The 23,970-nt window shown below is 33.2% G+C and overlaps 1 protein-coding gene across 1 annotated transcript in view; it reads right to left on the bottom strand.

Moving 5' to 3' along the window:
- Positions 1 to 22,999, bottom strand: part of ed (echinoid) — a 271,443-nt gene extending 248,444 nt beyond the window's left edge. Inside the window, exon 1 of the mRNA XM_065359124.1 lies at positions 22,547 to 22,999. Coding sequence (XP_065215196.1) covers positions 22,547 to 22,595 — 49 coding nt within the window. The 5' untranslated portion in view covers positions 22,596 to 22,999. The remainder of the gene's footprint in view (positions 1 to 22,546) is intronic.
- Between the last annotated feature and the right edge of the window lie 971 nt (positions 23,000 to 23,970).

A 23,970-nucleotide genomic window follows, 5' to 3' on the forward strand; every position in this document is an offset into this window, starting at 1 on the left:
GTTTCAACCCGTTTTGAGCAGTTCTGGAGCCTCCAGCAGATTTTTGAAACTCGAAATTCCCACAAAATTTCATCAAACGGAGATGGAAAGCCGAAATTTACTCTGCAAACTAATTTCAATACGCTACGAAGCAAACTGTAGGCGGATTTCAAGTCGTTTTGCAGCCTCCAGCTGCTTTTTGAAAATTACTGGAGCCTCCAGTAGATTTTTGAAACTTGTACGGAGATAGAAAGCCGAAATTTACTCTGCACTCCTAGTTTGACACCCTCTGAAGACGACTTCAGGTGGGTTTAAGTCATTTTGGAGCCTCCAGCGACTTCTTGAAAATTACTGGAGTCTCCACCAGATTTTTGGAACTTGAAATTCCCACAAAATTTCATCAAACGGAGATGGAAAGCCGAAATTTACTCTGCAAACTAATTTCAATACGCTACGAATCCAACTGCAGGTGGATTTCGAGTCGTTTTGGAGCCACCAGCTACTTTTTGAAAATTACTGGAGCCTCCAGTAGATTTTAGAAATTTGAAATCTCCAAAAATTTCATCAAATGGAGATGGAGAGCCGAAATTCATTCTGCAAACTAATTGCAATGCGCTACGAAGTCGACTGCTAGTGAATTTCAAGTCGTTTTGGAGTCTCCAGCGACTTTTTGAAAGGTTGTATGGCGTTTTTTTGGAAAACTGGAATTTAAAAAGTAGCTAGAAGCTTCTTGCGAATAAATTTCAGCTTTCTATCTCCGTTTGATGAAATTTTGGAGAAATTTCAAGTTTCAAAAATCTACTGGAGAGTCCAGTAATTTTCAAAGAGTCGCTGGAAGATCCAAAACCACTTGAAATTCACCTGCAGTTGACCTCGTAGCGTATTGAAATTAGGTTTCAGGGTAAATTTCGGCTTTCCATCTCTGTTTGATGAAATTTTCTGAGAATTTCGAGTTTCAAAAATCTACTGGAGGCTCCAGAACTACTCAAAATGGGTTGAAACAGCTTCCAATCGATTTGGCATGTCGAAAATAGAGTATATTCCAAATTTCAGCTGTCTTGGTCACTTTGGTAAAATTTTGGTTTTTTCCTTCATTTTTGGCCTAAATTTGATTTTTAAAAATTCCCCAAAAATCGAAAAGGCACTTTAGCAATTGAAATTTTGACAGGTGATGAATTTTTGCCTGATCTTTCGATCTACGTTTGTACAGTTTGAAAAATTTCGTGCAAGTCCTATGTTGGAACGCAAAATTTGCGATTTCGGCTGACCTGTCAATCAAAATGGCCGCCATTTTGTAAGTAGGACCACGTTTTTTTTTGCGGAACAAAGGCTAGAAATGTTCCTCAGGACTCCCCCTTTAAGAAAAAAGTTGTCCCGGAGGATCGGCAGGGGGGTGCAAGTGATCCTTATCTCAAACTGGGGAACATTTTACGCAGACTTCTAATTATATTTTAAAAGAAAAAAAAACCTTAAACTTATTGGTGATGAATTTTTAAAAATAAACAAAATTAGGTAATTTGAAAAATTGAGGAATATCACATCACGTTCCCTTAAAATGAAATAATCAAATTTTTCAATCTCAACAACAGAAAAAAACAAAACTTGAAGTTGTTGGCGGTGAATTTTTGAAAATGAACGATCAATTTTAAAAATTCATGAATATCACATCATGTTCGCTTAAAATCAAAGATTAAAAATTTTGAAATTCCAATAGTCATTTTCTGTTTTGAAAAATCGAGCAACCGAAAATTAGTATTCCAGTGGGCATAAAAACGATAGAATTCGATTTAAAAAAAAATCCAAAATCAAAAATGAAAAGCAAACGGACCCGAGAGAAGCGAGGGCAAAAGTTCTCGAAAATCAGTATTTCGATCGGGTATGCAAAACGATGTTTTTTGAGTCTTAGAATAAATTTTCAAATTCTTACTTGCATTTGAAAAGTTTTTTGGAGTTTTTTTTGTTGATATCGAAAGGTGGAGGGGAGGAATGTAATTTCTCCTGTTTGAAGAATTTCGTTCAGACTCGTCTTTCTCCGTTTCTCCCATCGATCACTTCAATAAATTTCATCTTCAGCATGTTCATCGCTTTGATATACCTTTTACGATAAATAGTATACGACAAGGCTACAGCTTCATACGCGATAATTAAATTCTGTAATCGTCGATTTCTAGCGTATATACTCCGGTAAAATCATGGCGTGGGAAAGATTAAACCTAAGACACTGGCTGCGCTCTTGTCTATATAACCCAAATATGATAGCTAAGTATTTTTTTTTTTTAGGTGAGAGATTCTAGTCAAACGAGAGTCGTCTTATAAGAGACTCGTATTTGTTTACGCGAATAATTAAAACCAGATCCCGCATAACAATCTACTTTCGCGCGCCTAAGACGAAGAAAAGTCTACCTCTATCTCTCTCGCTCCGCTTTAGGTACTCTGTGGTGGGTTATAGGTACTGCGAAAACGACGAAAACGAAAACCCGCTCAAAACTATCAACTCTCGCGAGACTTGTCAAATATTCGAATCTTAAACTTATCCGACGAACGAGCCTGGCACAGCAGAGCCGATTTACCTGCGAGAAATTTGATCAACTGTCAACCGCAACGCAACAATATTCTGTTAATCGAAATCCATATTTCGTGTTATCATCCTCTTTTAGTAACTATACATATACAGTACGCTGTTAAGGGAGCTTTAACCATACTTATAATATTCGTTTCTAGCGGGCTAAAATCGTATTTATACCGTTGCTCGGCTCGGCTCGACTCGGGGAGGACGGAGTTCGGGGATACGATATCATGATTTTTATCCATTTATCATAGAGAATACAACGCCATCCCCGGTGTGGTGTATGCGAGACTATATCGTGTGCTGGTGGTCTTTTATCCGGGTATTAGTTTAAATAGCGATTTTTAATTATCTTATCGTTAAATCGTCTGTTTAAATATTCGCACGCGAGATACGTAAATCAAACTCCGAACTCATTAGAATTTCGGCGCTAAATTACGTATACGAGCGAACCGTCGCGCTGTTTTGTAAATAAATGGCACCTCAATATGTCTACGGTAGTACCCTGTTCGGCTATATTCGGTTGATTTTGAGAACCACTTTTGTTTTAGTTCTGGTTTTTTTCCTCTTTACGTATTTCGACCAAAAAAATATACCTATATAGGAATAGGAATCTTTCTTCTATATACGTATTCTACCTACTACATAATATATAACGTTGATAGAAATCCGGCGAGATGGCCAACGAAACGGAGCTGACACAGTTCTCATGGACACTGCGAGATATTCACTTGATCACGTGTAATCACTGTCAACAATACGACGACCATTCGTATTTGGTTCTATATACCATTTTTTTTTTTTTTACCTATAATTCCGCCTACCTTTCTTTTCCTGCTATTCGCATCGTATCATCGCGATAGCGAAATCAATTCGATTATTTTTTTGCTACCGATGTGATGCTGGTTGGTATTTTTTTTCTCTCACCTGAATATCGTCTACGGTTTGGCCGTGTTGATGTCGTCGCGTCGGGTCGTTCTCAATTTCTGTGTACGATTGTGCTTGTGGCCGAGTAATTACGATATACCTGGTTTATTTACGACCATGTTGCGAAATATCGTACCTATTAAAAGTGGATTTTTTCACTAAATAATGACCAAAGAAATCGCGCGATTTTAAAAAAGAGAATAGTCTAAAATCCTGCAACCAAAATTTCAGCCACCCAAGATGATTATTAAATTTTGGCGAATTTTTGAAAATTCAAAATTGACCATTTTGGGCAATTCAGGAACTTTTTTTTTTTTTTTTGAAAAAAATGACGTGGGCAAAATATGTATAACCTGGCAAGACTTCTAGGGACGAAACTATATAGAAGTTCTTTGGAAGGGTGAAGGGGAGAGGGTTCGACTGAAAATTTGCCGACCAATGAAGGGGAAAAAATAGCAATTTTGCCGATTGATATCATATTCATATGGCTTATAAAATTTTTCATTTTCTGTTTTGGACTTTTAGGAGCACAAATGCGAATTTTTCAATCTTACAACAAGAAACAAATTGGCTCGAGCGAAGCAAGGGCGAAAACTTCTGAAAATTTATATTTTGAGAGAACTAAAAACTATGTTTTCTTATGCGAAGAGTTCATTTTTTGACTTTTCAGAAGAATTCTGATGCACAAAATCAAAATTTTTGAAGAAAATAATTTTTTTTTATGTTTTCAATTTCCAGGAACTTTACCACGAATAAATTTTGAGTTGCAAAGAGGCGTTGGGAGCTGAAGTTTTCAGTGATTTTTTTTTCAATAAAAATCAACAACTTTGAGACAGTAAGAGCAAAATCTTCACATGTACATACTTAAACTTCCAAGAAGAGAATTGAGGAACTGAAAATCAAAACGCCGTAAGTCCATTTTGTAAAATTTTCAGAAATGAGGAAAAACTGGGGGGGGGGTTGGGGGGGAGTCGAAGGGGGTCAAATGTGGTATCAGAGGAAAGAGGAAGTCAGCATGACCTCAAAACATGAAAGTGCCCAAATTTTTGAGAACCGGGGGGAACGTGGGGAGGGGGAGAAAAATTTATACTGTGTTTTGATCTGAAAAAAGACAGTTACTTAGTGTAGTTACTGCGTTTTGACGCAAATCTCAACTTAAACTCGGATTTTCGAGGTGAAGCAAGGCAGATGGATTTACGACGATGATTTCAATCGATTCCCCGTTGAATTTTACATAGGAAAACATTCTTATCTCATTTTTCATAAAGATGGACTTACGGCGTTTTGATTTGCAGCTCCTCAATTGTTCAATAAAATTGAGCCTTGTTTTGCTCAAAATATCTCAAAAATAAAACCTCGTATAAACCAAATAAATTACAATCCATGATGCTCCACAAATTCGTTTCTATTTATTTTTCTCACAGAACTCTCGAATTTTCCAAAAAATATAATTTTTTTACAATGAGAAAAATGTTGAAGAAAATTTTAAATTTTCTATTGAAAAAAAAAATAAAATAAAAACATTTCGAACTTTTCTCCATTAAAAAAAAATATTTTTTTTTTAAAAAAAAACTCAAGGTTCTACGTAAAATGAACAAAAAACTAACTTTATAGAGCAAAAAAATTTCCCATCCACAGAATAAAATACCTAATTAGGTTTTTTCGAGGAAAACAAAAATTAGAAAGGTTAACTGGATAGCACGAGTTTTTATTGCAATTTTATTCGCAAGCTAATCTGCATAAACTGAAAACATTACGTAAGTACATATTTTGAAGAAACAGAGTGTCTGACAAATTCGCAATTTTTTCTTCTCTTTAATTCCTCGTCTTGTTTGGGAACACCCTGAGAACGCATCTCACACACTGCCATTGAAAGTATTAATACGATTATTACCTTATAGTTATGTTTTCGTAGACTTTTTCCAATATTTTCATCGAAGGGTTTTCCAAGATTAAGAATGGATAATCCCCAAGATTCGAGTTTGATGTCAAGATAAAAACTGGTACTCACCTGAAACAAAAATAAAATCAAAAAATTAATATTTCTGAAGTAGGTCAGTGTAAGTACATACCTAATACGTAAATTAATTGAAAAAATGGACACATTAAAAAAAAATATGTTAAGAGGAGATCGCACAAGTTCACATGAAAAATTAATGTATCAATAAGATGCAGTTTAAATAAAGACATTATAGCGAACGTTTCAGAAGCAAGCGGAGGAGGAAGAGGGGGGAGTACAGTACTGAAACAGACCAAAATTCAATCCAGTCGCATTTTTTATTCAAATTGGAATTCTAATCCGGAGAAAAAATCCAACTTTTTCAATTCTGGAAAAAATTTCAAAAAAATTTAGACTTTTACTTTTTTTTTGGAAAATTGAAGGGAGGATTTGAATATGAAGTTGTAGGAAAATCTCAAAATAGTGTAAGAATTATTTTGAATCCATTACTCGAACCATCACTTTTCTATCGGGGTTTCAAGTTTTAAAATTTGGCATTGAAAAGCAAAAGAACGAGATTTTGGTGATGATGGTCACATTATTATTTCTGGTACTTGGAGTGAGAAGACATGTATTTAAAATTTTTTCACGTCTTTAGATTATTTTACACAATTTTTGAGTAGGTACAAAATTGTATTATTTTTGTAAGTCATGTAGTGAAACCCCTGGAAAAGTGAAAAAAAATCAAAAACGGTTTTCTTACTTCCAACTGAATACAATGTGATCAACTGATCACTGATCAATTATCACCAAAATTAAAAAAAAATCTTTTTAAATTTTCAATGCGAAAATTTGAAACTCTGGTACAAAAATGATGGTTCAAGCCAGGAGCAGGGATCTAAAATTTTTCCTGCAGTCTTTTGATTTGCCCCTAAAATTTTTTATCAAATTTCCCTCCAATTTCCCCCAAAAAAATCAAAGACAACACCCACTCTAATGAGCACCATCAAAGTATACATTTTTTCCCAATCTCAATCTGAAAAACACTTTTAAAAGGGAAAATTCGGCCATAACACGACGACGTTCTGCATTATCCATTTTTCATAGTTTACTTAACGTTTTTTTATTTCGCGTGCTGTTTTTCCGGAAGTTTACGTTTGATGAAAAAGCTCGAAAGAGATGCTCTTTTTAAAAAGGTGATCGTTTAATTAAGGCGATAATCAACGTGAAACACTAATTGGAATATTTTTTTCGTCTTTACACCGGTGCTTCGTTGAAAAAAAAATACCAAACGCCGAAGTGAGGGTATAGTTGCATCGTTTACGTACACTCGATACGATGACGTTCACTTGAACGGTACCTAGATCTGGTACCTACGTTAAAAGTTAGGCGGTCTAACTTTATTAAAAATTAAACAATCCATCTTTGGAAATATACGTAATACGTAGGTACATTTCATTTTAACAAAAAGCTGCCGATGAAAACCGCACCATTGGTTTTTCTTTTAATATAAAACTTACTCGATGAATATTTAAAATATACGTCGAGATAGATTTTTCATTTTCCGGCTCGAGCGACGTCGACACGCTACCAACTACCATATTCGCAATCGCAACGCAGCTTCGGCTGGTCGGGCTGCGGCCGCGGGCTTCGGCAACCCGCCCATATACTCAATTATATTCGATCAAGTACACGACAACTTTTTCAAAGACTCGTGAACCGTGCCTTTTAATCGAGAATCAAAGGGTGTTTTTTCCTCGTCTTCTCTCTACGTCTCGGTCTCACTGGTGGTGTTTTGCGAAAAAAAAAAGAGAAGAAAAACTCCAAACCAAACACGCCAATAGGAAGGATTTTTTTGACAAAAAAAAGTGTATACACACGTATATGGTAGCCACCAGTAGAAAAGAAGTGACCCAAGACGAATGAATTTTTAAACATACGACCGTTTAATTACATCACGGCGGACGACGTGTCCGCGCAAAGGGGAATTAAAAATGCCATATACGATATGAAATTATACGCTGTCGTAATACTACTCTACTTCTCGTACATACGTATACCTTTATATTTCTCTCTATTTTGCTGCTTCACTCCCTCTTATTCTTTTCTTATATACGCGCACACCAACGATTAAATATATAAAGTAACACGAGGGGTGTACAAATTTCCATTCATGTGCTTGAATAGCAGCAATTCTTTACCATTGACGAATACGCGGTACGTAGACTCGTATGTATGGTATACGTACGTGTGTTGTATGGAGCATTTTAAAAGCAAACCTCGCGTTCGCGTTTTTCTCCCTATAGCTCGATTCGTTTCCAAATGGAAATCAAAGTGCGACGTACTATGAATATGTCAGCTCTTTGAAGGACCACTTGGCTCGATCAGATAAATGCATATCAACCCAAAACGACGTGTTTTTACCTCCTTATACGAGATCGATATCGATACTACTCTCAGAACCTTAAAAAGAAATTAAAACCTAATGTCTCCTTATACCTCGTATAATACCTTTTGAATATTAGCAGAAGAATTTCTCTTTTTCTTCTTTTTTTTTCGACGACCGAACATAATAAGTACTAAAGGTGGCCTGGGCTCTAGCCTTGAATTCCATGCACACAATAGTGAAGTTTTTTTTGTCTAGTCGTAATAGTCTTTTATGGACAATAACTAACCTAGACTGGTCCATAGCTTCTTTAAATCAGTCTGCTATTAAACGAATATTTAAAGTGCAAGAAGAAGAGTAGGTACTCCGAATAATGATAATGTTGCCAATTTTTTTACAATTTATAGGTTTCCAGAATTGCTTTATTGATGGGTTCGAGTGCCAAGAGTTTGCATAAGATTTACTAAGTATCTTCTGGTATTAGTTATAAACGACTTTGAATTAAGTAGATGGATATTTTTAATATTGAATTAAATCTCGTAAAAAAATGATCCAGCAAAGTTGGAAAAATATTTCATTGTGTTTTAATGATTCTGTGATTTCTGACTTTCAAAGCATTCGGATTCGTTATGAATAAATAGGTAATGACGAGAAAAAAATATAAATCTTGCAATAAATGACACAATTTTGAAAAAAAGAACAGAGTCTCATGAACTAAATTCAAAATGATTTCATGATGTTTGAAAACATAAAAATGATTGAAAATGAAAAGCTATGAAATATGTTTAAAAAACAGTTAAAATCATAAAACAGCTTGAAAAAAAACTCAGAATTCTAGAAATGATTTTATCAATTTGATGAATTAAATGATATTTTAAAACCTAAAAAAACAAAAATTCCATACTTAAATTACAATTTTTCAACTTTTTTTCAAATTTTGATGGAAGCCAACGAAAAATTATGACCATATGCCATCAATAAGACACGATAAAAATTTCTAATTTATGTGTAAATGCCATCGCGCTGGAACTTATAAAATATGAAAAAATTTCAAGTGTTTCAATTTTTTATTCATTTATTAATTTTTTTAGTTTGACTGGTTTCTTAATAATACTTTCTGCAGCACAACTAAAAAAATTTAAAAATTATTTTTAACAACATTTGAACGTGATAATCAGCATCAATCGATCATCCAAACTAAAAGAAAAAAATGAAAATTTTTCCAAGTTTTAAAAATTTTGAGCTCGAGTTGAAGAGGGAGAGAAAGGGGAATGTTGGCCAAAAAATTGAAAATTTTTCCTACGTCTAATTGAAGTCATTTGACTGATTTGACCATTATTTTTTGCTAGGGTGAATCAAAATTCGAAAAATAAATCATCACAGTCACATAATCTCAACAAGATACCTACAGAAAAAATTTCAAATTTTCAGACCGAAATCTTCGAGAGCTCAAAATTTGAAAAAAAAATGATTCACGTGGCCTGTTTGATGTTTACTATCACGTGAAAATATAAATTAGTCGTTCAATTTTATTCATACCATCTTAAAGAAAAGAATCACTAAAAATTATTAAAAAAAAAAAAAAACTAACACTTTAGGAACTCCTGAATTTGACATGAGAAAGGGGCTTACGTTGTTGTTGTTGTTGTGGTTTCAAAATTTAATTCCAAGGCAGAATCATTTTCATTGCCATTCTCCTCCTCATTTCTCTTCACTTTCTTATCCTGGAAACGTTTAGCCTGAAGACCTCGGAAAATGTTCTACAAAGTCTCGCTTCTTGACGTCCAGATTTTGCTGATCTCGAAATTCGATGGAGGGAGTCCAACGCAGGTCAAAAGAGCTTCAATGGAGGTGCCAAAAATTTCATACTTTCGATAAATTCTTATTAAAAATGGGACCTGTGTTCTCAAAATTTCAAAAAATATGCCATTTTTGATATTTTTTTTGAAAATTTCTCTGCTCATTTCAAAAATTATTTTTGAATTAAAAATGACCAAGAATCACCTCGCGGTTCCAGGAAAATTCGTAGGGCGAAATTTAATTAGCCATTAACCAATTAACCATTATACAATCACTCTGCATGAATGAAAAAATTCAGTAGTTTCCTGTTCGCAGGGGAATTTTCAAAATTCGCACCATTCGATGTATCTAGTCATTAAAGCCAACCTCCAAAGTCCAAATTTTAGCATTTTGAGCCAATCTGGAGCCTCCAGGAAATTTATCCACGTCTTCTGAAGCAAATTCAAAATTCCGGAGGAATAGAAAATCATGCTGGAGGTTTCATCAAAAAGGCTCGAAACGATGAAATTCGGATTCTGGGAAGGGAGTGGGTCAAATTTTTATCATTTTTATTAATCAAGTTCGTATTTTTTTTCAATCACTGGAAATTGACAATTTTGGATTTTCTAAAGTTGGCTAAAAATCTAAAAATTAATTTAGGTAGCTAAAATTTCAGTTATGGGGATTTCAGACCATCTTCCCAGCCTCATAAAAGTTGAAAATAGTCAGTAAAAGCTCCTAAAACTGTATTCGGTGATTTCAAAAATCTGTGTATGATTTACCGAGGAACAGACAATTTTTTTGAGGGTGCTTTTTATTCATTTTCCAGCGATTTTTTTTAAAAGAGAAAAGTGAAAAAAATGCATCAAAAATGACCCTGTAGTTTCCTTAATTCTTGAAGGAGCGAATCGTGACCCCCCATAAGAATCGATGAACTGTAATTTGAGCCATATTTAGCCACTTCAGAAACCAGAACCTACTTTTCCAAAATTCGAATGTAAAAAAATATTAAAACGACCCTATTGAACTCTTTGTAGGTCAATTGTTGGTTTTCTGATGGAAAATTGACCAAAAATAATTGTACGAAAAACCCTTATAATGTAGTACGATTCACTTTCGTAAACAAAACGAAGAAATCAAAACCATATTCCGGTTTCGTTGCCCGAACACAAAGTCCTCGCTTTCGGGATAATTGAACTAATAAAAACGAGACACAAACGTTACTTATACGTGATCTTAGTTCACGTATTTGACCGTCGAATATTAAATTAAAACGGCTCGAAGCGAGGTTCAAATAACACCAAAGGTTAATAATTAAGATTACATAATACCAGACAAATTGCATTAGGAACCTATCTCATATCTGGTAGCATAATCAACGACATATATGCCACCGATCCAATCTCATTATAATCTACATATTATTCGTGTACATTCGAGATATCAAAACAATGCTCATTCCTCGACCTTGATCACATAGGTAGACAAACATCTAGCTAATAATAATTATGGGTGTTTTTAAAAATAAATACCTTATATGTACAATGGTAATAGATACACGAGAATTGAACATGAATAGATGTACCTATGAGGGCGATGTTATGAGTGGTGAGGGGGTGGGGTATTTATGAAAGTACGAGGCGATATTTTTATTGTCCTGGAGAAGTACAGAGCATCCAGGAGGATATTCTACAATACACAGACTTATATACGCTCTCGGATCATTTGTTAAAGAGTAAATGCGAAGCTACTGTTTGCGTATAACGAAGCCGGAGCAGAGAGGAGTATAATTTCGCTAATACTTTCAAAGATACACACTGCTTTCATCATCTTAATGGTTCATTTTGAACTTTTATCGTATATCATCGTTCTATAGTTTTCTCAGTTGGGCCGAAACGAACAAGCCAACTATCAAAGGTACATAAGCCACGTTCAAACGAATACTTCGCTTTGAATAATAGCACTTTACCAAACTTTTACCAGAGCACACTACATTAAACGCATAAATAAGTGTACCACAACACTGTACACCAATCCAAAGCCAACTGTCATCGAGCTTATAATAGTTCCATAGTTGTATGCGTACCCCTCCAGCCCATAGAGGGGTTATACGAAGAAATAATGCCTACAGTGTTAATTTGAAATCATATACTGTGCGAGTGATTGCTTTCCAGTCCACGTGAGTCTTCAACTTTGTGACGATTTTGTTTGGTTGGTGACGTGTGTGAAAATACAGTGTACAATTTCATTACCATACTCGTATCTTTTGCTGGAAAATAAACATCTACCTATTGGTGAAAAATGGAGAGGTGGCACGTATACGTACGAACGTTCGTATTATGTACTCGCCCTAGAACGTTTAATATTCATACACATATCGCTCGTGCCCATCCAATATACACACCATATATGCTACTCGTATATGTATACACATAGTCTACCTATAGCTACCTACCTACCTTTGCTATGTACGCTTCTAAATAAATTGAACTCAATACCGAATGTGTAGCTTGTAGCTTGCTTTATATAGTTTACCAGACCGGCAACAATAAGATGGAAAAATATATAGAAAAGAAAATGGAACTACGAATTACCAGCTCGAATATGACGCCGCTCCGGTACAAAATATTTACCTGAAAGGGCCCATATTCTGCGAGAATTCGTATTAAACGAGAAAAAAATACTCGTGTTTTTTTTGGTCGGATTTTCCAACTGATGGTAAATTTTGAGCTATTACGAGATGGGCTCAATTGTTCAGATTTTGAGGCAATAGAAGTGAGGTCCGAGAGTCGCAGTGTGATCTACTTCTTGTACCTATTCTAATTTTTTGGTGCACAAAATAGGTAGAATAATATTACTGGAATGAAGATGAAATTGAACAAAAATATGACGAGAAAATGGTCAACAATTGAATAGATGTTGCTGAAATAGCAGGAAAAGTTAATTTAATCGAGATTTTTGAGTGGTTGAAATGTTTAAAAATTGTTCACAGTCGTAATATTGAAAAAAAAAATTAACATTTTTCGATTTGTTTCGATGATTTTGTAAAATTACTGCGATCAACGTTTTTTTTTTTTTTTTTTTTTTTCAAAAATAAGTTTAACATGTGGTTGAAATTACCCGAAAGTCTCGAAAATGAAGCAAAAAAAGGAGATTTGTCCAATGTTTTTATGAGAGTTCATGATTTTTTGTATTTTCAATCACCTTATATGTATGATACATTTGGGTAACATTTTTGAGAGGTTTTAAGGAATTTTTTTAATGGTTTTGTTTCCATTTTTATGGATAACTACCGAACTGAATTGCTGGTCTGGTCTAAGAGTTTTGTTGGTGGTCGGGGGAGGAGGGGGGGAGTACAACCAAAAATTTGCTGTCAGACATGAGAAAAAAAATTTTGGCGAATAAAACGAAAGATGAGAAAACAATCCTGTCAGTTAACATTATACGTAGACTTTCTTACAGTCTGCCATAACTTGTAAAAAATTTTCGAGTTCCCTGTTCAATTTTTAGAAGCCTCAAACATGGAAAGCACGCGAGCGTAGCGAGGGCAAAAGCTTTCAAAAATTCAAATTTTGATAGATGAAGTTACAGTGTTCTATATGTGAAAAGTTCGATTTTTTCGGTTTCAAAATTTTAGAATTTGAGTGATGATTTTTTATAAACTCCAAGTTTGAAAAAAGCAAACAAGCCCAAACGAACTGAGGACGAATGTTTTTGAAAATTCGTATTTTGATAAGTGAAAGAGCTTTGTTTTTCAACGATGAAGAGATTAATTTTCTTTAGTTTCAAAATTTGAGAATTTGAATTATTATGGTTTTTCAAAAATTCCAACATCGAAATAGAACAAACCGGTTTGAACAAATTGAGAACAAAAACTTTCGAAAATTCGTATTTTTACAGGTGAAAAAACAATGTTTTCTTATGTGAGGAGTTTGATTTTTTTGGTTTCAAAATTTTTTCAAATGATAGTTGATCTTTTTTTTAGAAATTTCAACTTCGAAAAAGAAAATAAAACAGGATGGAACGAACTGAGGGCAAATGCTTTCGAAAATTTGAGTTTTTGAGAGGTAAAAAAAGTTTATTTGTTTATTTAAACCTTTTCTGAGTGTGAATAATAGATTTTTAGAAAGTTTGATTTTGAAAAAGAAAAACTAACATGTCTGAGCGAAGCAAGGGCCGAAGTTTTCAAAAATTTATAATTCAAGAAGTAAATTATTGGGTATTTTCTTTTACAAGAAGTCAATTTTCTCCTAATTTGGCATTTTTGAAAGTCAAACCTTGAGTGAGGAGTTTGATTTTTTTGGTTTCAAAGAAATTCCAATTTTGAAAAAGAAAAGCAAACAGGCTCGAACAAAGTGAGGACAAAAGCTTTCAAAAATTGGAGTTTCGAGAAGTAAAAAAACATTCATTTTTATATTTATTTTAAACTTTTTTTGGGTGTGAATAATAGATTTTTAGAAAGTTTGATTTTGAAAAAGAATAACTAAGAGGCCGGACCAAAGCAAGGGCCAAGTTCTCAAAAATTTATAATTCGAGAAGTAGATTATAGGGTATTTTTTTAAACAAAAAATCAATTTCTCCTGATTTGGAATTTTTGAAAGTTTTTCTGACTTTGACAAAATTTGTTAACTTTGGGGAGGGGAGCCAAACCTTTTTTAGTTTCGTCCCTAATAAGCACAATTTCTCTAAATTAATTGTTTTAATGCAAAAATTAGTGTTCTCATTTTTTTCTGCAGTTTGTTTTTTGATAGAAAAGATCATAAATAATACCAAAATATCATTAAAAACTTTCACAAGTTAAAAGCAAGTAAATATATGAATAAAATAAAGTCAAGTCGAAGGATTTTGGCTAAATTCAGAAAAGACAATCATTTTGAGTTGAAAGTACTAAGAAAAAATTTTACCTTAGAAGGAATACATAATATGGGTCTTCGATGTCCTCAGAAGGGGAATTTTCAAGAAAATTGTTACCCAAATCCAAAAGATATTATGAATTTGAGATTCTACATACGTTGGCCTGGATCATCACCATCAAAATCCAAGAGCACTAATTTGTACTTGGAATTATACTGAGCGATGAAAATTTGCTAATCGCTCAGTTTTTAGTAGATAAGATATGAAACTGGAGACATGTTATGGAACGCAATGTTGCTAATTTTTTGGGCATTATTGCCAATTTAAAACAAAATAAAGAAATAATTTGTTCAGTTTTTGGGCCATTTTCCTCAATTTCTCAAAATTACATAGCATAAAACAACTTGGTACCACTGTGTTCCAAAATATTTCTTCCAATTTCAAAAAATGATATTTTTCGATATTTTGGCATAATAGTGCGAAAAATTTCAGACGAAAAAATTTTCAAAACACAAATTCACCCGAAAATAAGCGATAATCAAACTTTAACTGCACAGTAGAACCGGAAAAAAAAATGCTGGAACTGGGTGGGCTAGAACGAAAAAAACCATATTTTTTCAAAAATACCCCTTATTCTTTGAAAATCCTATTATCCTTCCAGGGACACTTTCAGACCTGAAAAAATGTCTGAGTAACCTTCAGCTCAAATCGCAAGTCTCTGTCCACCTTAATGAAGCACACTCTAAAGTATACTATCGATGCTGCTGATGCTGCTACTCTTCTGTTCACCATACGAAAAAATTCCCAAAAAATATGAAATTTCGATCAAAAATACGACAGTTAATATTAAAACCCGATCATGGAATCGGTATTCTACTTTTTTGCACATTTTTCTGTACTTATACCTCACTCTATCTAACCAAATACTCGAATTTTAACAATTCCAGCCCCAAAACGAGAGAAATTCATCGAGTCGATAATTCGTTAAATAACTCCGCCATCATCACCGACGAAAAACTGTACAGAAACACGCTGGAAAAAAATAATCCTCAATTTTTCTTCGCACAAACCACTCGTACAATAATCCAGCCTGTGCCTGCGGAATATTCATCTTGAAAAGTTGTGCTCGCGTCAAACAGAGCTAAAATCTTATTCCCTCGAAAGCGTCGCCTCTCGAATACTCGTATACCTTCTGCTGAATATACTCGTATTTTATCGAGCTCATTCATCAAATCGAAACAAATCCACGCATAAGCTATACATCGGTAGCACATACACTAAAGTATGTAATTCGCATCCAGCCCAGTCATAAATCGCGATGCTAGCCAACGTCAAAAAATTCAAATTCGTCCAAGTACGCAGGGAGCTTCAGTTCATGTTAGATAAACTTTAAAATGAAATATACGCGATTCAAATTCGCCTCGGCTGGCAGAGAAACAAAGCAAAAGGAAAAAAAATACGGCCGGAGAGAAGCCGGCCGAAATAACTTCGCTTTACCCAACAGCTACACTTTCCATTTAAATAAGTTGTAAAAATTCTATAGCGCCCAATAAACAACCAAAACGGATTCATTCCCGCCGAGAAAATCTCTACCCTTTATCTAGCATCGTTATATAAATCTCATTTCATAGCGAGGATTAAGGGAGAAAGCACACAGCTCACTTTCGAGTCATATTCCCGGTTTTTTCCCCTTCTCTTCTTCCTTCAGATTCTTCGTTTTCTTCATCCAGCTGCTTCCTCTTCCTTATATTGTATACTCTGTATGTGAGTCGTACAGCAAAACATCATGTCAACGTATCTCCTCTCTATATACAAGAGTCTGTTTCGTTACGAGAATACAAATATGATTTTCGAGACGTATTTTTTTTCTCGTCCTTTTTCCATCGTCTAATTATCTTTTTCGGAATAGATGTAGAAAGGAGGGGGGGACGAGTAGAAAATTTACAACATCGAAATATGTTCGGTGTTTGAAAAGGAGTCGCTAATCGCAGAGCTTTCTTTTTTGGCTCGATGTGTTCATGGAGGATATACTCGTAGTAGAATGAAACACCATACGAATATTCATAGCATGGAAAGACAATTGCGAAATAATATCTCAGGTATTAGGTACATTAATCCTTTAGATAATTTATCAGGCTGGCAGCCAGCAGCAGAAGCAGCAGCAGCTTCAACGTGAAAGTTTACCTCTGTCTCTTAACGAGCTTAAATTCGGCACACAATTTCACGGTCATCGTCCCTTTTTTTCTGCGTTTTTTTTTCTTCTAAAAATAACGTAAACGACGAACAATACGATTTTTTTTTCATATTTTCCTGCGAGCTTTTCACGCTTACAACAATTTTTTTCTTTCGGTTAAATTATCTTTCAAAACGAGTTTTTTTTTCTCTCCGGCACGACCATATTTCCGTATCAAATTGCCGAATTTTTTCGCTGCAGAATTGTTAACGCGTTTTAAAGAAACAGTCTGTCCGAATATTTACGTCAACGCGGTCGCATCCTATTGTATAAAATTTTTCATTTCGGAATTCCCCTTCCGGCGTTTTTTTGGCCTTTTTTTCCCACGTCATCCTCACAAACGTACAGATCCGAATTCACGATACGCAAAATCTTACACTTTATAAAACCCTTTCATTTTTATGAAAAATCTTCAGCCAAAAAAAAAAAAAGGAGAAAAAGGATAAAAATACGAGGTATAATTTCTTCAGCTCGAGGCCATCGACGACGGAGATATACATATATTCGATCTCGAAAGCATCTTTTACACATATAAACTCTAATTAAGTCCACATTTTCACATTTTCATGTGTCGTCGTCGTTGGTGCGTGGAAAACTTAATTCAATTTCGCATCATTTTTCAAAACACGTGTAACCGGTGTGATATTACACGCACGTAGGACTATTTTTTTTCCTCCTCGGTCCTCTCTTTTTTTTCTCGTATAGCGACTCGAGCTATGGTACGTATAAGTAAGTCTGCGACAGACAAATTTTTATAACTTTTCGCCACCTTATAATGCCCGAAAAGAAATCACGTTTCATTAAGGCCTGCTGCTGCGAGTGCGAACACTTGGCAAAATGAGAAAATAATACCGCACAGATTAAATTTAAATTTAATTTCGAGGATAAAAAGTAAAAACTTATACTGCCGAGGGAAACTTTAAATCATAATTTTTTATCATTCTAACAAGTTTTTCTTTACTGCTTTGGCTTCTCTTTTTTACTCCTCTCTGCGAAGTATGTTCATTCTGCTGCTTTACGTAACTTAAACGTTGGCTAGTTTCAACGAAAGCTACTTTCTGATCGGTTTATTACAATACACTAAATCCGGTAAAGCAATTATCCGCAATCACGAAGTTGTTTTATCAAAGTGGTCATCTTGGCTAATGTAATTTTCAAACTTGAGGTATTTTTTGATGGAAATCTTACGTGTGTATAGTGTACGAGTATATCTGAATCTCTGGAGAATTGTAATGCAATCGAATGCACGTAACGAGCTTATGTATCGTATTAGATGTTTAACTTTATATAGTAGATATATTTTCATATGTACTCGAAATGTAAACAAAATGCCATTATATTTTGTTGTGACGTAATTTTTACCATTTTTGAGAGGACTACTTGACGAATTTAAAATAATTTTGGGGAGATTAATAACAGTATTTTAATGAATATCACGTGATTGAAAATGAGACCCACCACGTCAAATAATTGAATGACTCTAATTTCAGATCAACGGATTAATTTCCGGATGAAATATGTACTTTGTCGTTAAGAGTTTGGTAAATTTCAGGCATTTGGATTCATTTTGGTTCGATTAGTCCAAAAATTCACGATGGAATTTATGGATTTTGAAGTTGGACATTGCTTTTTGGTTTTCATTGAACATATTGAGGTAAAAGGAAAATGGTCACTTTTTTAAATTGAAAGATTATTTTCTAAAAAAAAACAAAAGACCAAAAAAAAAATACATATTTAATGTAGCGATATTGCGCTTTTTTATGGACAGTGGGTGCCAAAAATAGACAAAAAAATTTTTTAAAACGAAACAAAATCAAAAGTATCTTTAAAAATCCGCCAAATTTTAGGGGCTTTTCAAATTTCAGCTCATTTTTTTCAAAAAAAAAACAACAACAACAACAAGATTTAGCTCACAAAAAATATTACAAAATCTGTAAAAAGTTAATTCAATCATTTAAATCGTAAAACAAAGAGCGAAACATTAATATTTATTTCTTTTTTTTTTTTCAAAAATCAATCCTGAATTCATCCTGATGAAAGAAAAATGGAGATAAGTATTTAGGGTTGGGTGGACTTTTTGTAGGCATATTTATAATGTCTGTACGAATCATTCAGTTCTGAGTAAAATGATCCCAATTTGTCTGCGTAAATTTTTGCATATTCTCCCCCCCCCCAAAATATTATGTATGTATAATTTGCACAATGTTTGATGGTTTCAAAATCCACTTTTTGCATGAAAAAAATTGAAAATCAACTTTTTGTTGATCTAATAAAATGAAAACTAAAGGAAAAAAATCGAAATTTTTTGTATTTGATCGATTGTTGATTTGCCACTTTGAATAATTTTATTACATTAGCATAAATTTAAGCCATTTTTATGGATTGAAAAATTCAAATATTGGAGACTCCAGTTTGGTCGAAAATCGCCACCAAATCAATTCAGAAGGTTGGAAATATGTTCAGAGGGTCCAAATTACACTCATTGTCTCTGTGGAAAACGCCAAAAAAATACGAATAATACAAAACTTGATCCAAAAAACTAAAATGACAAAAAAAGTTTTCTTTTGTGCTTTCTGATGGCTATTTTCCAATTTTGTACGTTTTTTTTTTGCAATTTTTCTTCAAATTCTTCTGCAAGACTTGAAAAGTTACTGAAGTAACACTCTTGATGAAAATATTAATTTTATAAGCTATCAGTAACCAATTTACTGAAAAGTACTTTGTTGAACGACTGCGTGGTGTAAATCAAATCTCTGCTTTCAACCTCAATTGAAATGTTGAGCTCTTTTGATCTGAAATTACGTACTTACATTTAAAAAAATTCACGACAATTTGAAATACGAAATTCAGCACTTGATATATTTTGCTAAGAGGTAAGTATATTTTCAATTCAAAAGATATTTACAATTGGGTCTTCAGTTCCCCATTTCATAATCACAATACTGTTCAAAATTTTCAGAACAATCGCCATTATTATGAGAAATGCTTGTTAAAATATTATTTTCCAAAAATAAAAAGAAAAAAACTAGACCGATCGAGATATTTTTCAACACTGATACTTGAGTCAGATTTTAAAAAATTTACTTACATGAAAAAATCATTTTAAAAAATCAAATTTTTTCTTCAAAGTGTTTTTAAAATAATAATTATAAACATACTAGTTTCATGAATCAAACTGCACAAAGATTTTTTTTCAAGTAGTTGCTCAACATTTCCTAATTATTTTTTACAATGAAAAAAAGCATCCAATTTTTTTGAAATTTTTTCTCAAACAACATTGAAACAAAATTCTAAAAAATCACAACATAGTTACTTCGGAAGAAGGAAGAAGAAAAATAAAGCATATCTCAGCAAAATATAGCTTTTTTCTCAACACAAACTTTGCTTAACACACGTTTTAATTTAAAAAAAAAAATTATTTTGAAACTGATTTTGATTCTTTTTAACGCAGAATTTGTTCTTCTGAATGATTTTCAATCTAAAATCTGAGTCTTGTGACTATTGATATTGTGAAGGAATCTTTTGTCAGCAAATTAATTGATATTTCACCTTATTTGCATCACGAAAATCAAACAAAAAAACACGTTTAAAACAAACAAAAAACTTTTCAAACATTGTTTTAGCTTGAAACACAAATAAATCCACCTTTAAATTTAGATATTGTATGATCACTTTTTATTTAAATATTAAAAAAAGCTTTAATAATTCAAATTTTTCCTTATTCAAAGTGTTTTTAAGATTATAAACAATTTCATGAATCAAACTGCACAAACTTTTTTTTCCAAGTAGTTGCTCAACACCTCCTAATCATTTTTTTCAATGAAAAAGGCAACCAAATTTTTTTGAAATTTTTTCTCAAACAACATTGGAACAAAATTCTAAAATATAAAAACATACTTCGGTAGAGGGATGAAAAAAAAGGATATCTAAGCAAAATAGCTCTTTTTCCAACACAAATTTTGCTTAAAACTCGTTTTTGATGAAAAAAAAAAAAAAAAATACATACATTTTGAAACTGATTTTGTTTTTTTTTTAAAGCAGATTTTGTTCTTTTGAATGATTTTCAATCTAAAATCTGAGTTTTTGAGACAATTGATATTGTGAAGGAATCTTTTGTCAAGAAATTAATTGATATTATCTCACCTTATTTGCATCACGAAAATCAAACAAAAAAAACACGTTTAAAACAAACAAAAAACTTTTCAAACATTGTTTTTGTCTAAAACACAAATAAGTCCACCTACATATAATTTATAATCAATTTTTGTTCAAACAACCAAAAAAAGCTTCAATAATTTGCCATCATAAAAAAATCACCCATCCTTTCAGGTGAAGTTTAGATTTTCGATCGATCAAAACCTTCATACTTCACCTTTTTTTCAATCAAGAAAGGACTTTTCTTTTTGAATCGAAAAAAATGGTTGCACTGATTTAGCAATTTTTTTCAATCCTATTTTATCTCCTTCGGCTCCAGGAGCTATCAAAAGCTTTACTATGAACAAATCATCAAACTATTAGAAGACCATTCTACAAAATTTTAAAAACTCTCTGCGTGTATAATTTCAGCCAAAAATTGAATTCATAACGTTTTCAAATCCGGAAGATGGAGAGAAAGGAAAATACTCACGATCTAATCATGCAAATTTAATCTGTCTCATGCAGAAATAGGTAAATTGTTTAAGCTAAAACGACTCACACCTGGAGCATTTCACGTAACCCATTGAAAAAAACCTCACTCGACATACTTCATCGGCTCAAGCTCATTTTTCAACTTTTCCAACTGTATTTTGGAGAAAAATAGGATCCATGATGATCGTTTGCATCAATTTTTCTCAATTTTTTTCAGTCCAGAAGTATGATTTAGCACTAAATGTTTTGAAATCATATCAATACAAGAGATTAAACCCTAATAAATGAAATACCACGTCAAATATTCTTCCCGCATGTTGGCATTTTAGCAAACTGATGGAAATTCATAACATGTCCTATTGCTATTTGTTTATATGTACAAAATACAAATGATAGCTGATACTAAAAGAGCCACATTCATTTCCCCGAAAATTCGACGACATTTGACGTTCTCATTATTCGATTACCTAATTTTGAATCGTCCGAGATAGAATAGAATGAACGATTGAAATAAACAAGCATAGTCATACCAAAATAAACCAAAAATCCCATATTACAAACAGTAAATCCATCGTAATAACAAAGCACATAGGTACTTTGGAAGAGCACACGTTCGGTGAATCATGCTTTAAAACCAATTTGAAAAAAAAGACTCAACATTTTCGCCAACTGAATTCACTGAAAACTGATGCATCATTCCTCAATCGAAAAAGATTTGCAAGAAATTTTCAAAACATACCAGAAACCAAACAGTTCAACCAGTGATCAGCTGATCATATTCTATTCTACGAAAGAAACGCTCATCATTTTGTTTTAGAATTCTATCGTAGTAATTCCATTTAGTAAGGTAGGTACTTTAGACTTCAACCAAGTAGTTCAATTTTTTTGAGATCAAGTTGCATTTCTGATCTATTTACAGGTTTAGAGGTTTCAAAAAAATAAATTCTAAAACATTTCGTTCAATTCGAACCGGCATGAGACAGTACCGGACACCGTATTTTACAATGTAAACAAACACAAAGCAACATGGTACTACAATACGAAAGCATGTTCATGCGTTTCCCTCCATCCATATCAACTATCAAGTCGCCAAGAATTTATCAAAGTTTCACACTTGAGAACGTGTATTCGGTGTATTATAAACCTTAAGTATTTGATAAAACACCTTTACAAACGATTAAAACCGAATAAAAAGGCAACACTCGGCGATAACTCGTGCAATAAAAGTATACGTAAAATGCACACATGACTCACCATTAAAGAAGATAAGAAGTATTGTAATCCATATGGGTGATGAATTCATGGTAAATCCGATATAATAAATCAACTCCGGGGTGTGAAGAAAGAACAAAAACCAAATTAGCAATCAATCAAGACTTCGCACAATCGTTTAAAAACACATTTTTTTTCGCACTGAAAATTATACGGCAATAATTTAAACATTAACGCGTAGCACGGACGACGTTACCGGTAATTAATGTGACCGAAAGTTGACAGTAATGACATATACGAGAGGCACTAAACTTTTAATTAATCGTTACCGACGACATTGTTTTACAACCAACACGAAAGTGGAAAAATATAATATAATGCACCATCGGAAAACGAGAAAAAATACGTAAAAATTACGATATTTTCGCGAAGTTCACCAATTCATTTACACGAAACACGCAACGAACGACCGTTAGGCTGACGACGTAAATGATAGGGATTTTCTTGTTTAGATTTCTAACACTGGAACACTAGCGCTAGAAGAGTGAATTACCCGAACTAACGTTTACTGCAGGTAGGGTCAGGTAGAGAAGAGGTTTTAGCGTGCAAAAATCGTGGATTTTCTTTTTCTTTTACTTTTCATTTCTAGGTATACAATACATGCGAATGCGATTAGATTTTCTTCGGAATTTGAGATGTGAATTGTGAATAATTCTGTGTCGGTTCTAAGGAGAAGTATTTTAACTTTTGAAAAATTTCCTGAAAACTAAAAGTGTAACCCTTCACCTTGAGATCACATCGTGCCAAAAAATTGACCAATTTGAAAAAAATCAAAAAAATTAAAAAAATTGAAATCTGTATTTTTTTTTGAAAATTCAAAATTGTTCATTTCTGGTAAAAATGTTTTTTTTTTTTTTTTTTTTTTTTTTAAAGAAGATGAAGAAAGAAACCTCTGTTGGCCTTTCAAACAACTTTGGTACTCTCAGTCTCACATAAAGTACCCACCTCGAAAACTGAAAAAAATATTTAAAAAAACTATGAATTAAAATCTGTGAAAATATTTTGAAAATTTTTAATTCCTGGACAAATCCGTTCTAATAAATAACACTTTCTCAAAGAGAACCCACCCCCACCTGGTCACCTTAGTTTGTTTCAAGAGAGGGCATATGGTACCCTCCAAGCAGTTTTTAAAAAAAAATAAGATAGATGAAACTTCCATTTCTGTACCATCCTGAGTCCTAAAATTTTCTAAACTTTTTTCAAAAAAATCATAAACGAACCTTTGGAACGAGGGAGGATATTCGCTTGAAAGAAGTGCCAATTTAGAACAAATTTTCCCAGAAATGGAAATTTTTCAAAACATTTATACAGATTTCCATTTTTTATTTTTTCCATTTCTTTACAAACCTGGGGTACTTTATACAAATGTACCGACTAAGAGTGTCTTTTAACGCGCCTTGCTCAAA

Source organism: Planococcus citri, chromosome 3 (assembly GCF_950023065.1).
Source record: "Planococcus citri chromosome 3, ihPlaCitr1.1, whole genome shotgun sequence".
NCBI classification, from domain to species: Eukaryota; Metazoa; Arthropoda; class Insecta; order Hemiptera; family Pseudococcidae; genus Planococcus; species Planococcus citri.